General features: G+C 46.8%; 2 protein-coding genes across 3 annotated transcripts in view; both read right to left on the reverse strand.

Annotated features, from left to right (window-relative positions):
* The window catches only part of BLMH (bleomycin hydrolase), a 31230-nt gene extending 28625 nt beyond the window's left edge, over positions 1-2605 (reverse strand). Inside the window, exons 1-2 of the mRNA XM_034752745.1 lie at positions 2452-2605; positions 1916-2113 (exon numbers count right to left, since the gene is read on the reverse strand). Of these exons, the coding sequence (XP_034608636.1) occupies positions 1916-2113; positions 2452-2464 (211 nt within the window). The 5' untranslated portion in view covers positions 2465-2605. The remainder of the gene's footprint in view (positions 1-1915; positions 2114-2451) is intronic.
* A 707-nt stretch (positions 2606-3312) lies between these two features.
* On the reverse strand, positions 3313-14202 carry TMIGD1 (transmembrane and immunoglobulin domain containing 1). Of its 2 annotated transcripts, XM_034752986.1 has the most exons (7): positions 14099-14202; positions 13703-13803; positions 12055-12333; positions 10453-10731; positions 8045-8148; positions 6885-6925; positions 3313-5821 (listed from the first exon to the last, which is right to left on the reverse strand). In XM_034752986.1, the coding sequence occupies exons 1-7, from the start codon at positions 14155-14157 to the stop codon at positions 5818-5820; spliced, it is 867 nt and encodes a 288-aa protein (XP_034608877.1). In that variant the 5' UTR covers positions 14158-14202; the 3' UTR covers positions 3313-5817. The 2 variants fall into 2 exon arrangements, with proteins under 2 accessions (XP_034608877.1, XP_034608878.1); XM_034752987.1 differs by lacking the exon at positions 3313-5821 and having other exon boundaries at positions 6881-6925.
* Between the last annotated feature and the right edge of the window lie 6321 nt (positions 14203-20523).

Consider the following 20523-nt stretch of genomic DNA (forward strand, 5'->3'; position numbering starts at 1 on the left):
ATATGGCAGACAAGAATGGACTTTTGGACAAAGCGTCGCGTGGTTTGCCTGGGGAATCTCTAGGAGGAGATGAATGCAAATTCTCACGTCCGGTTATGCAGCAAACCTAGCCTTTTGAAGTTATGCCCTAAGAGAGAACCACTGGGTGCTGATCATCTGTTCTCAGAATCAGAAGATCAAAGGCCCAAGCTGTGTAAAGGAAAGACTGACCTAGTCACAGAGGTGCTAGTGCTGAGCTAAAGCAGTTATGGCCTCATAGCCACAGGAAATCCCCTTTGTGGGATTTGAAGGGCTGACTCCTATCAGAGCCCTTGTTGGAGGGTGGGTGCTCTCTGCCCAAGAGAGATGATGGTGCTAGCAACGGACCATAGAGGAGGAATACAGATGCAGATGCCCTGAACTGTGACGGTCACTTTATTTCTCTTTATCTCAGTTTCCCTAGTTATAAAATATACAATAAATATCTATTCATAGGGAATGTTGAAAGGATTTTTTAAGGAGCGTGGCTCCGCATGACTCCCGGAAGCAGCGTCATGTCCCCCCTCCGGCTCCTTCGTGTAGGGGTAGCCAGGGGACTCCGCACGCTGCCCCCACCCCAAGCGCCACCTCCAAAGCTCCCATTAGCCATGGTTCCCAGCCAATGGGAGTTGCGGGGCAGCACCTGCGGATGGGGCAGCGCACAGAGCTGCCTAGCTGTGCATCCATGTAGGAACTGGAGGGGGGACATGCCGCTACTTCCAGGAGCTGCTTGAGGTAAACTCTGCATGGAGCCTACACCCCTCACCCCCTCCTGTGCCCCAATCCCCTGCCCTGATCCCCCTCCCACCCTCTGAACCCCTCGATCCCAGCCTGGAGCACCCTCCTGCACCCCAAAACTCCCATCCCAGAGCCTGCACCCCCAGCTGGAGCTCACACACTCCCCCACACTCCAGCCCCCTGCCCCAACCTGGAGCCCACTCCAGCACCTTGAACTCCCCATTTCTAGCCCACCGTAGAGCCTGTCCCCCTCCCCAGCCGGAGCCTTCACTCCCTCCTGCACGCCAATCCCCAATTTTCTGAGCATTCATGGCCCAGAATTTCAATTTCCATACACAAATGTGGCCCTCAGGCCAAAAAGTTTGCCCACCCCTGATTTAGAACCTTCGTGCGGGGGGGGGGGGGGGGAAACTACTGGTTCTGAAGAACTTTTCTCTGTGCTAAATCCATTGTAGGTTGAGTGACAGCTTAAAAATATATCAGTGATTACCAACCTTCAAATGTTAAAAGCAAATTACTGTCTATGGTCTTAAACCAGGAGACCTTAAAACTGTCACAGTTCCAGTGACTGAGCAAGGCTTGACCACACCAAATTTCAGACCTCAGACCAATGTCATTTCCGAACTATGGAAGAGTGACATTTCTCTCTGAACAGGAGTACTTGTGGCACCTTAGAGACTAACAAATGTATTAGAGCATAAGCTTTTGTGGACTACAGCCCACTTCTTCGGATGCATAGGCATCCGAAGAAGTGGGCTGTAGTCCACGAAAGCTTTTGCTCAAATAAATGTGTTAGTCTCTAAGGTGCCACAAGTACTCCTGTTCTTTTTGCGGATACAGACTAACACAGCTGCTACTCTGAAATTTCTCTCTGAGTTCTGTTTGAGTAATTTCAACCTCAAAGGGCTTCGTATGTCAGTCACTATTTCCACAGGCATAAGGAGCAGAGGGGATACAGTATGAACTCAGAAATAGCAAGAACTCTTCCAGGTGAGGTTTCATAATGAGAAGGCAGTTTAAATCATAGCACCAGCCATCCACTGTAAATGTAACTTGGGTCATAGATTTATGCTGCCATAGTTAATAAAGGTTTTGCTTTACAATCAGTCAAGGAACAGCCTATCTGAGAAGTCTGGGGCTTGCAGAGACTTTCCCTTACCTGAGTTTTTCTGGTTAGTGACTGGCTTGCCTTCTGCAGGCACGGTATGCTGGAACACGTGCACCGTCTCCTGCACCACTTGCCGGTCGAGACACACCTCCAGTGGGTCAGTGGTGGTTGCAACATTTCGGGCCAGCAAGAACTGCGGCTCTGACGCCAGTTTTTTGGTGAAAGCCGCGATCTTTTCCAAGCTGAGCCCTGCCGAGCAAAGCAGCGCACGTCGCATGACGAGCCGAGCGGGGCAGCCCCGGCATGTGCGGTCAGAGCCCCGAGGGGTCACCCCCCGCAGATCACGGACACCGCTAACAAGGTACCCGGGGAACTTCCCTGCTGAGGGCACCCAAGAGGAGCCCAGGGCCAGACACCAGCCGGCCAAGCTCCGCCTGCAGCTGGGAGCCCCCGCGGTGCGGGTATCCCCCGTCCCCGGGTCCCCCCACCCTCCGGGTACCGGTGCCCCCGGGTCCCCCTGCCTTGTGACCCTCCTCTCCCAGCGGGGGCAGCCACCGCTCCCAGCGGCCGGCTCCGGTCTCCCTTACCCGGGGCGTTCATGGCAGGATCGGTGGCGGCGGGTTCCGGGCAGAAGCGGGCCGGGCGCGGGGACGGAAGGGGCTCTTATAGCCCCGGCACCGGAAGTAGGAAGTGCAGCCAAAGCCGGCGAGCGGGCGGGAGGACGGCGCGGGCAGAGGGACATTCCAGCCGCTGGCGTTGCGCAGGCTCCCGAAGCGGGTGGGGCCCCCGCGAGGCTCCTCCCCTGTGCCAGCCTTGGCTTGCTCTTAAAGGGGCCGCGCCCAGCACCGCCCGACCCGCAGCTCAGTTTGTACAGGGGGAGGGGGGATGAAAACCAAACTGTAAACCTGTATGTGATGGAAACCACTCGGAGCCGGGGTACAGCAGTACCCCTAATTCCAGCCCCCATGCCTGCTGCAGCCTCCCCCCGCCCTGCCAAGAGACCCCTGGGCAGGCAACAACACCACTGATCAGCTCCTCCCAGTGCAGCCTCAAACCACCCACTCGCCTGGGTTGGGGTGCCAGGCACGTAGCTAGGCCCTTTTAGGGTTGCTCCTAGGCCCTGCACCAGGGACCACCCCTATTTCTCCATCACTGGATAACAAGATTTAGAGTTACTGAGTGCTGGGGAAAGCACCGAGAAACACCCCTATGCACTGCGGGTGAGCACTGCCCAGCATTAACAATAACGACCATAATGAATATCAGGAAGTTGGGTGGGGTGGGAGTGCTAAGAAAAGTCCCTTGTTTTTTTAAATACAGTGTTGGCACCCCTACTTTCCAGGACAACCAGGGCATGTGCCCGGACAGAAATAGGGCAAGCTTGTCCAACCAGGCCAACAACACGGCACTTGATAGACCGCTTTTCTTCCAAGCATTCATTGCTATGATTTCATTTCAACAGTTTTGAACAAATTCCCAGAGTTTTAAACAGAACCTCAAAGTACCTCACATAGATTATTTTAAAAAACAACAGTTCCTTATAATCTGATGTTTCAGACTACTACCCTGCCACCACATTTTCCAACACAGGTCACTCTCTGATACCTTTCCTCTTTTGTAGCTCAGTGAGCCACTTTTATAGGGCTCGTTGATGTCACCCTTTAGCTCCTGATTGCTCTCAGCAGGGGGAGCGCTGCCTCAACTCTTTTCACCTGTACAGGTAAAGGGTATCAGAGACTTAATCTGGATGTTAACTCGATGACTTCTGGATCCGGAGATGGGTCTTTGCACCTGTCACAGTGCTGATGATTTGAGTGTGTAGTTACACAAGTGAAATAACATTTGACAGGGAAGACAATGTGTGGATTGCAAAAATTATGAGCTTGTATCTCTTGGGGGTATGTTTATGCTTCCCCATCTCTTGTTTAATTGTTTTCCCGAGTTTTCTTTTTCAAGTGTTCAAGGGGAAATCTGCCCATGATTACCCATTTATGTCAGTAGATGAGGTTCTTTATTCAGAAGCAAAGTATTTCACTAGATTGTGCAGTTTGGTTGTTGTGTCAGGAACTTGCTGTTGCTAAATTTCCTTTTAATTTCCCAACATCTGATTTCAATATTTCTGTTTTGAGTTAATGACAGGTGCAGGAAAAGGCAAACCCTGTTCCCAGCAAACAGCCTGCGTAACCAGTCTGACTGGTGCTGATAGGCATGAAGAAATCTTTCCCCATGCAATGGGGTGACAACAGAGCACCTGCACAACCAAAACTACAGCCTCAGTACCAAGGTAGGCCCTGTGGCCGCTGCACTTGTATTTCAAGGGGAGACTAGACCATCACTCTGTTTTTTCACAGATTCGTTGGTCCGGTCTCACCCCCAAAATTCCCCTGCAAGCTGGAGCCCAGTAAGGCCTCACAGAGCATATCCCAGTGGTGCATCGGGAGGATGGAACCTTTCACCTGGCCCAGAAACCTACTCTCATTCCCTGAACAGAATCACAAGGCTTCCCTTTCTAGCTGATGGCTTTGGAATTTGGTCTGGATTTTCAGGGATAGTGAGCGTCCACAACCCCCACTGAGATCAGTGGGAGCTGCAGGCTCTGAGCATCTCTGCAATTCAGATGCAAATAAACTAATTATAAACTCATAGCATTATACAGCACTTTTCAGTCTTGTAGTGAAAAATAGCTAGTCAGGCTTAGTAAAGGGGATTACTCATTGCATAGAAAGCAATTTAAATTATTGTGTGTAATAAAGAGAATTTGTTTGTACTAAAGTTATTATGCTACAATGTTCTCTGAAAGCTAGTTAATGTTAAATTGGCAGGGATAGTGTCACTCCATCAATCAAGGACAGACTCAAGTTTACAATGGTTGAGAAACTCCTTCCTGTTGAGTAATAGAATCTTTACACTTTCTGAGAAGGATATTTGCCCATCAGAAACTGGAATTTATAGAATATGGGGTATGTGTACCGAATCAAATTGTGATGACTCTTTAAAGGTTTGCTGGACTCCTGTGAAAAATTGTCTGCTGGTATATCTCATGGTCAGTGGGGAAGGGGAGATGACCTCTCAATTTTACTACTGGAGAATTGATTCTAAAACGATTGTTTATTTTAACATAGTGTTTGTAAAAGGTATTCGAGCGACCGCCCCAGGCCCTGAAATCCATTGTTCCAAACGAGGGGGTACAGTGGAGGCAGCAGCAGTGCTGGCTTCATCTACTGTACTACCTGGGTGCCTCGACACTGGCTGGAAGGGGCCACCTCTAGGGGTGAGTCCCTGCGGGCGCTTCAGGTCTTTGCCTTTCTGAGGGGACTAGCAGCAAAGGAGAAAAGGAGTGAGTGCCCATTGTGCTGATGACCATGTCCTGGGAATTGGACTGAGACCCATTAAACGACATTTGGTCACAGTGGGCCATGGAGGGAGCTAAACCAGCATACGAGAGATTTTCTTTCTTATTACCTAACCACTGAGCTGTTCAGCCCCCAAGCCTTCCCTTTCTTAAGGAATTATCCGCTACTGGTATTTGTGCTCTTGACATCAAGCTCTTCGGGTTGTGACGACATAATCATTTCCATGGCAACTCATTGTGACTTCCACTGGGGCCTAATCAACAGGAACAGACTCCTAAGAAATAATGATCCTGATTACATGCAAACATCCTTTAGGAATAAAAATGGAGGCAGACCAAAAGGAAGCAATGTAGTCATCCTCTCCCCCTGCCCCTCCCCAGAAGGAATGTGTTCAAAGCAGTAGGTTATAATCAACATACATAAAGAACCATTTACATTTTGAAAGGATCATTGTGTAAAATAACAATAAATATAGAAGGAACTATATGAACTAGAGTAACTATTGCAATGCATAATGGCTAATCCCATCCCTTAACACAAGGGCATATGTCCTGCTACAGATGGTGCTTCTTAGGCGCACACAGTAACCTCAGGATTTCTTCACCTGGAGTAAAATGAAAAGGATAGATGTAAATCACTGTCTGATGTAAAGCAAAGTGGTCTGAATTCACCCTGAGCTATGCCAAAGTGCATGTCCAAAATATTGTAGCAGGGAAGCAAACTACAAAGGACAACTTTGGTGCTCACTTCGCCTTCAACCTCCCAGAGTTCACCCTCTATAATCATCCATGGACAGAGCCACAAACTGGATTGGGGGTGTGATCTGCAGGGAGTAGTACTTGACTCTCCGTGCTGCTCCTCCCACTGGGTTGTAATACCCCCGGTACAAGTAATCTACGAAGGGGAAAGGGGAGGTGCAGGCCGCTGGCCAGAATAATACTTTGGCAGCATTATTTTGCATCTGCTTTGACAGCAAAGAGGACCTAGACTTGGTCATTTTTAGTTTGTCTTAGTATCATCTTGTTTCATGTGGGCTGCCAAGGCTTAAAGAAGGAAAATATGGATCTTGGGGACCTACTGTATTCTGCATATGTTACAGAACAGCTAATGAAATGTTCTGTACCACAAGCTAATTAACCCACATCCATGGTGTTTACTAATATTAGCTGCATTAATAATAATAATTAATAATGTTTTATATTACTGTAGCACCTTTCATCTAAAGATTTCAAAGTACTATACAAACATTAATAGAATAAGCCTCACAGCACTGCTGTTAGGTAAGGAAGTAAGATTGTTTCCACTCCATATTCTATTATAGAGATAGAAACAGATGAAAAATGAGTGACTTTCTCAGTCACTCAGCAAGTCAGTGTCAGAGCCATGCTGCCTGCCCTCGGTTTTTATACTATGTAGTCTTCCTCTTAGCAGCACCTTTAAGTGCACTGATTGAAACTGGCAAAGGATAAGAAAGGGTCCCTTAAGCATCTGATAATGTACAGCACAAAGCATCACTAAGTCCTCCCATGCGCTTCTGCACTGGCAACACTGCCTCCCACTTATTCGTGTTAAGAGAATCAAACACCCTGAACTGGAACTCAGCAGGAGGGGCTTTCATTATAAAATCCATTTACGATAGACTGCCTGTATCAAAATCAGATACTTACAGAGCTGTTTCACTTGGTGTTTTTTTTGTCTTTTTGAAGCACTAAAAATAAACACAAGCAACACAATCTTGTCATTATTGTATTTCAGAATGAAAGACTTTCACTAAGTATATTCATAACATACATTAGTACCGATCCTTTCATCCCACCTGGCCCCAAATGGAATATACAGGAATCACTTTACCTCCCACTGATATGCAGCCACCTCCGGGGGCGGGTTATAATAGTTCTCAAAACAGTATACAGCAACACTACACAACAGTATCGGACAGAAAACTGCAGGGCAATTGCATTAATAGTAATACAGGACACAACATATTTCAAAGTTCTGTGCAGATGTTAACTGAGTCATTTAGGGAGACACACCATGATTGCTCAAACTGGAAAGCAGACAGGACAACACCTGTACTTTTGTGAAAAATGCCAGGGCTGGAAAGGATTCCAACTTGATATCAGAAAGATGGTACATCTGCCACCCGGCCAGGGTGCATGAGATCAGTACAGGCAGGGCCGGATTTCCAATTAGGCACAGTAGGCATGTGCCTAGGGGCGCTGATGTTCTAGGGGCGCCTAAAAGTTAAAAGTGGGTTAAAAGTTTCATTTTGTACAGAAAACACGAGGTCAGCTGTAGGCAGGGGGAGCGCTGAAGGTGCTGTGCCTAGGGGCATGTAAGGGGTAATCTGGCCTGAGAGAAGAGTGCCATCTCCTGAATATCCAACAGACTGTTTTACTTCAGAGTCTCCTGTCTAGTAAGCCAGCCTGGCCTTGCCATAGCGTGCAAGCTTTAACAGGACCACAGCACAAGCCTAGGCTGTAGTTCATGTAGGCTATCCATGATACACAGGAAGTAGGGTGACCATTCAGAGTTTGTCATTTCTGTATAAGGCAAATTTCAATAGCTTCTCTCACAACAACACACACCTATGCACTCCCCCACATTAAAGAGAATCATGTGTCTGAGTGTACAAACCCCCATTATATGAACTGTATATGAAACCTTTCCGGATTAATTTCTGAGTCCAAGAAGCAACAGAAGTATTGTGTTAAGCCTCTCCTCCCCTCACTCAAAAAATAAGGCTGAGATTAAACGGAGCTTTTTCTTAACAGTAGCTGTGCCAAGCTCATTATGATGTTTTCTGATTCATTGATGTTTTTGTTACCTTAAATATTTTTTCTCTTCGAGCCACAATTCCAAAAATTACAGTGAGTAAAACCACCACGATGGCAGCAATAATAGCCTCCAAGGGAAAAACCGGTTTTCTATCTGTTGGAAGGGGAAAAAAACACCCATTTGGATACTGAACAGATTGATACACTTCTATAAAGCAAGTCATTTTAGAGACGTCCAAAAAAGAGCAAGTGGTTTCATCCTGTCCCTGTCTACACAGTGACCTGAACTATGCTAAAACCTGAGGTCAAAAACTGTTGTAATGCATGAGATATTCATGTGGTTCTAACATTCAAAAAGAAAGAAGCAAATAACAAACAGCCAGACATTTTTACTGACTAATTGGAAATATTAATTGGTGGCCACTCCAGCAGGTTCTCCAGCTAGGTCAGGGATGGCCAACCTGAGCCTGAGAAGGAGCCAGAATTTACCAATGTATATTGCCAAAGAGCCACAGTAATATGTCAGCTGCCCCTCATCAGCTCCCCCACCCCGCTCCCAGCACCTCCCACCCACCGGCAGCCCCACCAATCAATGCCTCCCCCCTGTCCCCGCACCTCCCAATCAGCTGTTTCGGGGTTTGCAGGAGGCTCGGAGGGGGAAGGGGAGGAATGAAGGCACGGCAGGCTCAGGGAAGGGGGTGGGAAGTGGTGAAGTGGGGGCAGAGCCAGGGGTTGATCAGTGAGCCCCCCCCCCGGCACATTGGAAAGTTGGCGCCTGTAGGGTGACCAGACAGCAAATGTGAAAAAGCGGGACGGGAGTAGGGGGTAATAGGAGCCTATATAAGAAAAAGATCCAAAAATCGGGACTGTCCCTATAAAATCGGGACATCTGGTCACCCTACGCCTGTAGCTCCAGCCCCGGAGTCGGTGCCTGTACAAGGAGCCGCATATTAACTTCTGAAGAGCCGCGTGTGACTCCGGAGCCCCAGGTTGGCCACCCCTGGGATAGACCATCAGGCCATGGACACAGAGTAAGGATAAACAACTGTGCAGTAGTGTTTCCTGACACCACCAGTACAGCTGGTTTTATGATGGTTCTAGAGAAAGGAGAGAACGGCTTGTGGGCAGCCCTGCAGCCAGCAAACCATTGATTTATTAGAATGAGAGGTGGGAAACTGCAGCCCTAAGATAGCTGTTGATTATTATGAAAACATATGCACCAGATCCCTACTGTGGCACCTTTGTATTCTGTAAATTGATACAATTCAAATGTATCCTCTTATTTTTGTGTCAACAACCCAATTAAGGGACCGGAGAAAGTTACTGATTTCTTTCTAAACAGGGCATAGCCTCTTGCTTTTGAAACAAACATCTCAACAGCTATTAAGCAGAGGATCTTCACATTGTTTTACATCTTTAAAACAAACAAACAAAAAACTAGGCTTCTTGGGAGAGGCCAGTAGTCCGAGCAGAAGCCAGAGTTAGTACTCCTGGATTTAGTTCTCAATTCTGGTTTTGTCTTTGCCGCTGCCTTGTGCTGTGATTTTGGGCAAGACCCTGCGCCCCATTCTATCTCATTTTTCCCCATCTGTAAAATGGGAATAAGAATATCCTCCTTCAAAGGTGAGCTGTGTGGCTTAATAAACATTTATCAAGCCGCCTGAGATCCTCGATTGCATCATGCTATCTATGCACAAATTATAATTATTATACTTCATTCAGTTTTTCGGCCAATTTGCAAGTGAGCTTCGTGTCAGCCTATTTCTAGCTATTGCTCAACCTAGCCCTGGCCACAACCTGCTATTCAAAGCATACACGTGTCATTGCCCTACTTACTTCAAATAAAATGTCTTGTTTACAACCACCCCTGCTCTAATTTCTACTGCATTCCATCGAGGGAAAAGAACAAGTTATTATATATTGTTTGCATTACAGTCGTGCCAGAGTTCTCCACTCGTCATCGGGATCGGGCTAATTGTGCTGGGCACTGGGCAAACACGAGAGAAGAGACAGTGCCTGCCCCAAAGTGCTTATTATCTAGTGCCCTGATGCTGAAAATGGCTCCACGCTCCTGTGACTGTACAGAGCCTCGCCAACTTAAATGGGGCTCTCCACTGGCCCCAGGATTTGCCAGTATGGACTGCACTGCTGTACTGGGGCCTGTATAAAGTATAACATTTTGCTCATGGCAACTAATTGCTGGGATTCAAGTTGGACAATGGGCATGAACTTAAAGAAGGGACTGGAATGCTTAGAAAGTTCTAATGCACACATCTGGCTTCAGGAGATCAGATGGTGAGATGAAGCCCCTTCAGATTACACTCTCCAAATACTTTTAAATAAGTGGTGGAACAGGAAAAGGATTTAATGCTGCTGTAGCCTTATAATTATTAACCAGTCAGGTACAAAAGGCAAGATATTATTGGTATGCACTTAGCTGAATACTCATTAGTGTTACCTTCAACTGTCAGGTGGAACTCCTTTCTCATCTCTCCGAGAACAGATTTAGCCTCACAAGTGTATGTTCCATTGTCAGATTTTTCTACTTTCTTGATAGTCAGCTGGAAGACCTCACTAGTATGGTATATCTGATAGCGATCTTTCTTCAGGGTCAGGGTGCTGTTGTCTTTATACCAAACCATTTCAGCTTGAGGGTTGGAATTCACATTGCAAGTCAGCTTCACATCATTCTTTTCTTCTACTGGAGGAGGGTCTTCCCCAGTTAGGAGAGGAGGAACTGTTCACAACAACCAGTTATTTGAATTACAAAGTTACCAGAACCACAAACACCTACTTACTATTTAAGGGAAAAGGAGTTCCCTTTCAACATTTCTGATGCATGCACAAATAACAATGATGATGTATAGCAATTCTGTAACCCTTCACAGCACTACTTGAACAAACTGGCCAGTCATCATTAGGAACAGTAATTTCCAAACAATTTTAAAAGGGAGTCCCGACTACTTTTCAAAACACCGATATCAAACAGTTCTGCTGCTACAGCTTTTAGCAGTCTTTCCTACGAGCTGTACTGGTGTTAAATTTTATTCTGTTGTAAGATCAGATAGTACAGTCAGAAATCTAAACTGTAAGATCAGAATGTAGCTTATTTAATAGCTGTCCCATGCACTGCTAAGCACTGCTGGAACTTGATACATTCAGAGCCACCAAGGAGAGGGGCGAGATTGATCACACGACATCTTCCATCTGGAGGCACAGTTGGCCACCTTTATGTCATCAAAGCTTCAGGCATCACCTTTCAGCTTTCACTGAATAAAAGCTTGGTTTTTACAGCGTAATAACTAATGCATATTAACCATCATGCTGCAAAATCCTAGTGGAGTCAAGGGGCAGATGGTTTTTGCCATGATGTACCTAGGTGCATCAATCCTACCTCTCCCGCCCATGGCTGCGCTCACCTAGCTAAAGTGTCGTGTGTCTCCTAGGGTTTGACAGTGGGATGGCTAACACACCTCAGTTATCCCACTGGAAACACACACCCTTTTTTTTTTTTTTTTTGGCAGTGAAGACATAGCCACAGGCACTCATTCCTCCTGGTTCAGGAATAGGCCACTCACCAGCCGGTGTCTGGAGCTTAGGTGCATCAGGAGGATTTGATATATTCCTCTAGCATCCCGCAGTGGCCACTGCAGCAGAGAAGATACCAGAGGAGACGGGTCTTTTTTGTGCTCTGATTCTTTTGTTACCCTCTCTTTTCAAGCGGGAGTCTAGGTGGAGGAGGCAACAATAGCTAGTAAATCTACTTCTTAATCAAGGGCCTCATCCAGCTCCACTGAAGAAAACGGAAAGACCCCGCATTGATTTAAATTAAAGTCGGATCTGGCTTGAAGGTTTTGTTTACACTAGGAAAAAGGTGTATTTTGAGCACATTAGCGAACACCTAACATCAGCTAACACTTTTTCTTAGGGAAGACAAGGCACAAGAATATAGAACAGTTCGGCCTGGACTTCAACTAGTGAGCAGCCCACGGGTGTGCTAAACCCACTGATCTCACACACCCACAGCTATTTTGCATAATCAGCCCTCCCATTAACTCACACTGGACATCCAGAGTCACCGAGATCTGAATGGACTCGTTCCGCACCAGCTTGCAGGTAAAGCTGACTCCATTGTCGGTCTTAGAGACTGGAAGTATGCAGATGTTAGTGGTATTAATTTTATTTCCATCTTTCAAGTTTACAGTCCCGTCTCCTCGGTACCAGCGTAATTCCTCCGCCCTGCTGTTGTTACGTACAGTGCACCACAGGGACTCGTCACGGCCGGGCTTTGTGGATAGTATTTGGTTATCAGAACTATTGTTTATAGCCAGCTCCACACCTGGGAAGGGAAATGGACATGGTGAGTTTCACAATCTGTACCTTTTGCACAGGCCAGGACAATATTCGTAATTACCCGGCCGCTCTTACAATGTCCAGGCCCCAGAGAACAGGTTAAGAATGGAGTTGTCAGACGTAAATCTAATAACTTCATTTTCTAAAGCAGCTTCTAAAACCGCAGCCACAATTGTTCAGGCACAACTTTTGTTTTATTTATTTAGATTTACAAAACCAGATAAAAAGGTGCCAGTCCTAAGCTGTAAGCGTTCGAAACGCACAAGCAAACACAGAGCCCTGACACTGGAATCTGGACCATGAAGAAAAAACCCATCAGCCACCACATATATACAGGCAAGTCTCATCTTACGCGCATTTAACATGCGCAAATTCAGTTTTGCGCAGTCGGCAAAAACAAAAACAAAAAGAGAAAAATAACAATTTAAATAATGTACCTGTAGTGCGGGCGATTCCGCCCGCCATTACACTCAATGTAATTTTGACTATACGTGATTTTCACTTTACGCTGACAGCGGAACGTAACCCCAGCGTAAGATGAGATTCGCCTGTAGCAGTAATGTATTAGCCTCTCCAGCAAAAGGACACAATAAAGACAAATACTCCACCCTCCTAAAATACTGTGTGTGCTCAGTTTTCACAGCCACACTTTTATGTACTCAATTTTTCATGCTCATGTTTTGATGTGCTAATTTTTTGGATTGTCTCAAGTTGCATTTGTGAGTATAACTGGGTAGTTACATCACCAGCTATGTCTGCATTGGCTTCAGTAGAGTTTTGCTGTTCAAGGACTGCAGAGTCGGATTCTAAGTTTGGAGCCTTAGGACATTTTCACTGGGAAAAATAATCCCTATGGGAAATAAGTTGTCATTTCTCTCCAAAGCTCAAGACTCTAGTCCCCATTATGTCTTAATGAACTGAAAAAGTCAGTTGAAAATGCAAAGGCAATTGCTCTCTCGGGGCACAAAAAATAACCGGAAACCATTATTCTCTTGTTTGGTACTCCTAGATAGTTAAAGCATTCAGACTTTTTGTTTTTCACGTATTGTTCAAAGAATGTAATCCTCTGATTTTTGTACCTTTGGAGTTCGCCAGTCTCATTCAGTGTGAATGACACTTTTTAAAATGCTGAAGCCTCTTCATTCTCTCTGGTTGCTCACAATGCCATATTGAGCAGATCAGTTCTTTCTATGCGTAGCCTATTTAGGACCGATTACTACAATCTAGGAAATGTCGGGCGGGATCGAGCTGTAGCACATCACCTTGGACACCACCCAGTGACAGGTGTCAAGCAGAGCATCAGTAGATATTAAGAATCTCAGACAAATATGCTGCAGCTTTTCTTCGCTGCTTACCTGTGACTAGACACGGCAAAAGTAACACTGCAAGGACAGGTACTCCATAAGGGGCAGGTAGGCGGCTTTTCTGGGCCATCTCTGATCTATTCAGGTGGGATCTGTTGGATAGAGAGTCATGGTTCTATGAATACTGCCAACATGGGATAATTATACATTGCTATCACACAGTCCGAGTAAAACCCTCCCAGAAAGGCCCTTCACAGCTGATGGGCAGGTGGGGCCCTGAGGAGGACGTTGTATTCGTTTCTTGTTGGTTGTACTCCACGTTAAAATAGAAGCGACTCGCCTTTAAATCGTTAGCCCCTTCCTCAGAAATTATTTTTTTCCTAGCAATGGGAAATTACTGCTGTGGCAGAGAGCCTTTCTCTTGGGGTAGCTAACCCGGCTGCTTACCTTGGGGAGAGTCTGGGAAGAGGCTTCTCCTGTTCAGAAATGCACAGCACTTTCCTCATCTCGTTTATAAGGGCTGAACTGTAATGTTTTTATTGTAGTTCAGTGTCAAGTGAGACAGATAAACTGGGTTCAAGGCCTTGTTCCTTCACTGAATTTCTGAGTACACAGAACACCGGTCAGAAACTAAGGATTCTTCCTGCACTGCTCACTGTTTTATGGGACTAGCTGAGGCAATGAGTAACTAACAGGAAAGTTACTGGGTCCATTGCTGATTTCAATCAAAAATAACAGGTTTCAGAGTAGCAGCCGTGTTAGTCTGTATCCGCAAAAAGAAGAACAGGAGTACTTGTGGCACCTTAGAGACTAACAAATATGTTAGTCTCTAAGGTGCCACAAGTACTCCTGTTCTTCTTTTAACCAAAAATAAGGCATGTTTCTGTCTCAGCTGGGGCCTGGGCCGGCATTCATTCAAGCCAGTGGGAGCTTTGTTTCAGACCGCAAGAGCCAGGATAGGAGCCCATCCCATTCTCTCCCTCGCAGTCCCTGGGACTGCATGCAGGAGTGAGGTGACTGGGAACTGGCTCAAACTCTGAAACGTATATTTGGAGATTGAAGACCAGGGTCACTGCAGTGACATAGGAACTACAAATGAGTCCCCTCCGCCCCCATAAGACTCCTCCAAGCTGGAAACACCTATTTTTCAGTTAGCTCAGCCACTGGGGCCAGTGATGTTACAGTGGATACAACTGCGTTGAATTCGCTGGAGTTTCGGCTGCTTACAAGTCTGGATTTGTCTCCATGTGTTTCGAAGCGTCACTTTGGGGGTGCTGCTGAAGCCCGTGGTGCTAAGGGAAGATGGTGTTTTGAATATTCTCAGCACACCTTAGCAGGACAAAGGTGATAACTATAAACCACAAGGTCCTCACCAATCCTCACCCTGAAAGGAATGTCCCACGGACGTTGATGGGCCTTTGGGTGCTCAGCACCCCTCTGGATCAGGCTCATCATAAACCTGGGGTCAGAAACTGTCTACAGTGGGCCATAAAGTGCATTTCATAGGCAGGAAAGGGACCCTGGACATGGTGGACTATGTTCGACCCACTCAGCAGAGAGCGCCAGTGGGTTTGGCGAGCTGCTGTATGGTTTTGCAACTGACAGGACACTAGAGGGTGCCAGTGGCACAAAATACTATGTATTAGTAGCTCTGTACAATTGTTCGGCTGTTGAAAAAATCCACACACAACAAGAAGCCATTTTCAGGAAACATTTTTTATTTGATACCTACCCAAGGTGCTTTGGAGAGAGGAATCAGAGTGGGGCCTGTCTCTGACATCTCCTCCTGGATGTCTAGCTGCCATCTCTAGCTCAGCATGGCTAAAACAGAGCACAGGCGCCATTTAGGTAGGGCAGAGGGGGGCTGCAGCCCCCCTGAGTTTTGTACCCCCACACTGCTTACTCCCCTCTGCCTCCCCAGCCAGGAGTAATGTGGCTCACTCACTCCTCCCCTCCACCCCCGCTGGCTATTCCTATTGCTCAGCCAATAGGAATACAGAGGTGTATCGGGCAGAGCCAATAGCAGGGTTGGGAGCTTCTGCAGTACTTTTTTCAAATTAATTTTCCTGAAACAAACAGGCTCAGGGGGAAAGAAACTCTGGGCTTAGGTCAGAAGATGCTTGCTGCAGATTTCATCATGATCTGCCCCTCCCCTTCCCATGGTGACATGTTACAAGGGTAGGAGCAGACCCTTGGGACCCCAGTAGACACAGAGATGCTTCGGGGCGCGGGGAGCAGGGGCTGCTGCCCTAGGCACATTCAGGGTATAATTACCCCCAGACAGCAAGAGCCCTGCTGAAGAATGACCACCTGGGATCTTTCCCTGCTGTCAAGAAACGAACCTGCCGTCGTTTAAATTACACTTCAAACTTCCTATTTATTCCCAACTCTTTAATTTTGAAATGAATGGCAGTGCCCCAGTGTGGCCATTCATTCTGCCATTTAGTTCCACGTGTCAGCGGGAGTCTTTCCTTTGCCTACACTGGGCTTTGGGTCAGGTCCATAGGCTGTGACACAGCAACATCGATCCCTCTGTGAATGCCGGGATTTCACCAAGTCTCCCCAGAGTGGGGGTGCACTTTTCTGGGACCTTTTTCCCAGATACCTTTTGAGGAGCTGCTGCCCCTGGACTGCTCCCCTCAAGCAGCCATTTTGCATCTTTCTGCTGTATCTCCTCTTTCAGCTGGTAAATATTCTTATCTCCTGTTGTACCTACTCTGTAACATTTCTGAGGGTGGCAGAGTCTGACAGATCAGTGAGTTTCATGGAGATGATGTTTACTCTATCAAATCCTTACAGCAGCACACCAGAAACCTCCTTCCAACTTAATCCTTTGTATTTATCATAACTATTTGTAGAAACTCTTCAGTGAACATAAACCTAAGCCAATCTGAACAAGTTGTAAGATTTGGCTGCCAACATTTCTTTGTTATAGATCTATGCTGCTAACATCCATCATTTAATTAAACTCTAGATAGTGATTCTTTTTAAAGGTATAGACCCCAGTGTTAATAAAAAATGATTAAATAAATAGATTGGTCTATTTTGGGGCTAATTTTTAAGTGACTGTGGACTATTGATGCAATAGAAAATAGCCCCGGGAATCATGGTTAAAGTTGCCTCCCGCTACCAAAATCTGAAATGGCGCCCTTGAAACAGAGCCTTTAAACTTTCCCCCAAGCCCTCCCCATGCCCTCCCTCCTTGATCACTGTGGACAACACCACCATCCTCTCAGTCACTCAGGCCCGTAACCTGGGTGTCATCTTTTACTTGGCCCTCTCTCTTGGCCCTCACACCCAGGCTCTCAGATTCATTCTAGATAATCTCTCTACAATACGGCCTTTCCTGTCCATCCACACAGCTAAAACTCTTGTCCGGGCTCTCATCAGCTCATGTCTTGATTATTGCAACATCCTTTTCTCTGGCCTTGACAAATTAAACCTTGCTCCCACTAATATCCATTTAAAATGCTGCTGCAAAGATCATTGCTTTGACCATGTGATTCCTCTCTTTGCACCCCTCCACTGGTTCTGCCTTTCCTACAGCATCAAACATACGCTACTTGTCTTCACTTTCAGGGTCCTTCCCGGCCTATCCCCACCCTACCTATCAGCTCTCATTCGCTGTCAGGAAGTTGACTCCCACCTCCGATTGGTCTCTGATGCCAATCTCCCTCACCCACTTGTTACATTGTCAAACAAGCACCTAAAATTGAAAGGCAGAAAATTTCAAACTGACAAGAGGCAATAGTTTTTCGTATATTTGTGCACAGTAGCCTGTCAAACATGTTGCCGCAGGATATCATGAAGACCTAGAACTTAGTGAGACTCAAAAAAAAGGACACATTTATATGGATGACATTGTCCATGTTGACGGTGATCAGAATAAAAATTTATAAGGGGTATAAATCCTCATGCTCCAGAGGATAAATCAGCCACTAACCGTGTCACATTAGGAAGAAACTTCTCTGATGGAGAGATTATTCCATAACTCTATTATGGAGGTTTTTGCACTTTCATTTAAAGCATCTGGTATTATGCTTTGATCCAGTATGGTTAGTCCAATGTTCCTATATATGATGATCCCTGTGCTTATAAGACACCACCTGTCCTGTTGTAGATAGGGAATGATAAGAGTAGTGAAAATAGCGCATTTTACAAGCTGAGATCTTTCCTTAGATATGACTCTGAACGTGCCCAGAAGGACTAAATTAATCATCACCAATCAATTCCTGAGTCTAATCCAAGCCTGGCAAACCTGCGAAGAAGAGATTTAGGACTTGACAGGGAATGGGACAAAGTTTATTTTCTGTTTGATGTTCTAGACTCTGACTTCAAACATTAAACCTCGTTTAGGCCTGATTTGATCATTCAGAACATCCATCATTGAATAATTAACCATATGACCTTTCTGGCATTTATAGATAAAAAACATTCAAGCTCTTCTTGAGAAATGGTTTGCAAACTACAACCTGCCCCTGGAGGTAGATATGTAATGGGATATGCAAAAACATGCACAATCTAGGGTTGAGAGATTGGTTAATTTGTCAAGCAAAAAATTAACCAAGCATAGCATTAATCCTATTCCCAGGACAATGTACTCACAATAGTGCCTCAGGTGTTGCTCAGAGGTCATTGGCATCTTCCCAATCATTCCAGTTCCCTGATTGTAATCCTATTTTAATACATGGTGTAGTGTAATTTGCAACAATACTTGCGTCATGAGTGCAACCAACTCTATTCTCTCCATTTGCTGAATGTCAGCGTTGAGAAGTAAAGCACCTGAGTAATGCCGCAAATATATTTAGCACAACATCCCCCTTCCACCAAACCTTCTCTTATTTTTCCTCTCTATTTGTTAAACCATTACAGTGGGTCATTGTTGCCCCAGGAAGATTCAGAACTCATGCAGCCTGGTTTCCACGGTGAGATGTATAGCTAGCCAATATACCTTGAATATATTGTTAATAATTATAGTTGCTGTTGGCCTTTAAAGCAGGTAAGCTGTTGCTCTATTTCCATCAAGGATACAAAACAAGATTACAGGTTGTACCTCTGTTTGCTCAGAATAGCAATCCACATCTTGAACCATGAGACACAATGTCTGGGGAATACTATGTGGAAGCTCCATTCCTCCAGGAATTGGAAGGGAGAAGTTGAAACAAAGCCCTGGTTTTAAGATTAAGTTAGATAAGTTTATGGAGGGAATGGTTTAATGGTAAAACATAGTGGTCAAGGAAAACCAAGCAATGGTAGGTAAATAGTAAAATGGCTAACAGGGGTCAGGCTGGAGACTCTTGCCTATATGCTCGGGGTCTTACTGATCGCCATATTTGGGGTCGGGAAGGAATTTTCCTCCAGGGCAGATTGGCTGAGCCTCTGGAGGTTTTTCGCCTTCCTCCGCAGCACGGGGCAGGGATCACTAGCAGGAGGGTCTCTGCCGATTGAAGTCACTAAAAACAGGATTGGGGACTTCAACAGCAGAGTCCAGGGAAGAGGTAGGGACGGTTTTATGGCCTGCAGCATGCAGGGGGTCAGACCAGATGATCATAATGGTCCCTTCTGACCTTAAAGTCTATGAGTCTATGAGCCCTCAAGCTATTGTTAACCACACAACTTAATATATGGATAGAATTTCCTCTTTCTCTCTGTCTGGCTACAGGGAACCCCTCTAGGGGTTGGTGGACAAGAGTGGTTTAAACCTGCTGCCTGTTAATTTAATTGGGTGACCCCTACTTCTTGTGTTATGTGAAGGAGGAAATAACACTTCCCTCTTCCCTTTTGCCACAGCATTTGTAATTTCATAGACCTCCATCATATCCCTCCTTAGTCATCTCTTTCCCACGTCCCAGTCTCTTTAATCTCTCCTCGTATGGAAGCAGTTCTGGCTCCCTCATCACTCGTGTTTCCCCTCTCTAGTCTGCACCTGTTCCACTTCGCATAGAATCTTTCGGAGACATGGCGCCCAGGCGCAGAGAGGTGAGTCGGCGGCAGCTGTTGGCAGGATGGTGCAGAGCCCTGCAGGGCCGGGCGGTTCCGGGCAGGAGGAGCGGGGAACAAGCTGAGTGCTGTGCCCAGCACCCTCATCGGGGCCCATCCCACCAGGGCACAGCCTCCTGCCCAGCCTAGCCCCATGGGGGAGGGATAGCTCAGTGGTTTGAGCATTGGCCTGCTAAACCCCGGGTTGTGAGTTCAGCCCTTGAGGGGGCCACTTAGGGATCTGGGGCAAAATCAATATTTGGTCCCGCTAGTGAAGGGAGGGGGCTGGACTCAATGACCGCTCCCTTCCAGTTCTATGAGATATGTTATTATATGAGGAAATTAATCAAACTACCAGCCCCGTGGGGGGGCCTAAGACCTGCCTCGCCCTGGGGGCCACCCATGTGCTGTGCCAGCACGGGGAACGCGCCCCAGTGCTGGCTCCGCCCACAGGCTGGCCCGGCCCAGCCCCGTCCCGCTCCCCAGCGCCCCCGCCCCGCCAGGGCCCTGTGCAACCCTGGGGCGCCCCCCACGTCCGAGCTGGACACGTTAGCCTTGCTGCGCGGAGCACTGCCCCTTTAAGGTTGGCCACGCCCTCTTGGTGACGTTACTAACTCCGGGTTTTTTTTAATCCACCTGGCCTTGCAGGGGCCCTCCCCCCCCCCCCCCCCGGCTGCCTCATTGGTCCATCTCTCGCCCCGCCCATCCTGGTCCTCTCCTCCCCCATTGGGATGTTACCTCTCCGTTCGCTCCGCCCTTCCCAGTCTCCTCCTCCCCCATTGGTTCCTTTCCCCTTTCTCTCGTTCTCTCCTCCCTCATTGGCCCCCATCCGCTTCGTGCCGGCCTCTGCCTTCCCATTGGTACGCCTCAGTAGGCCCTGCCTTCCCATTCGT

This window comes from Trachemys scripta, chromosome 18, assembly GCF_013100865.1.
Source record: "Trachemys scripta elegans isolate TJP31775 chromosome 18, CAS_Tse_1.0, whole genome shotgun sequence".
Taxonomy (NCBI): domain Eukaryota; kingdom Metazoa; phylum Chordata; order Testudines; family Emydidae; genus Trachemys; species Trachemys scripta.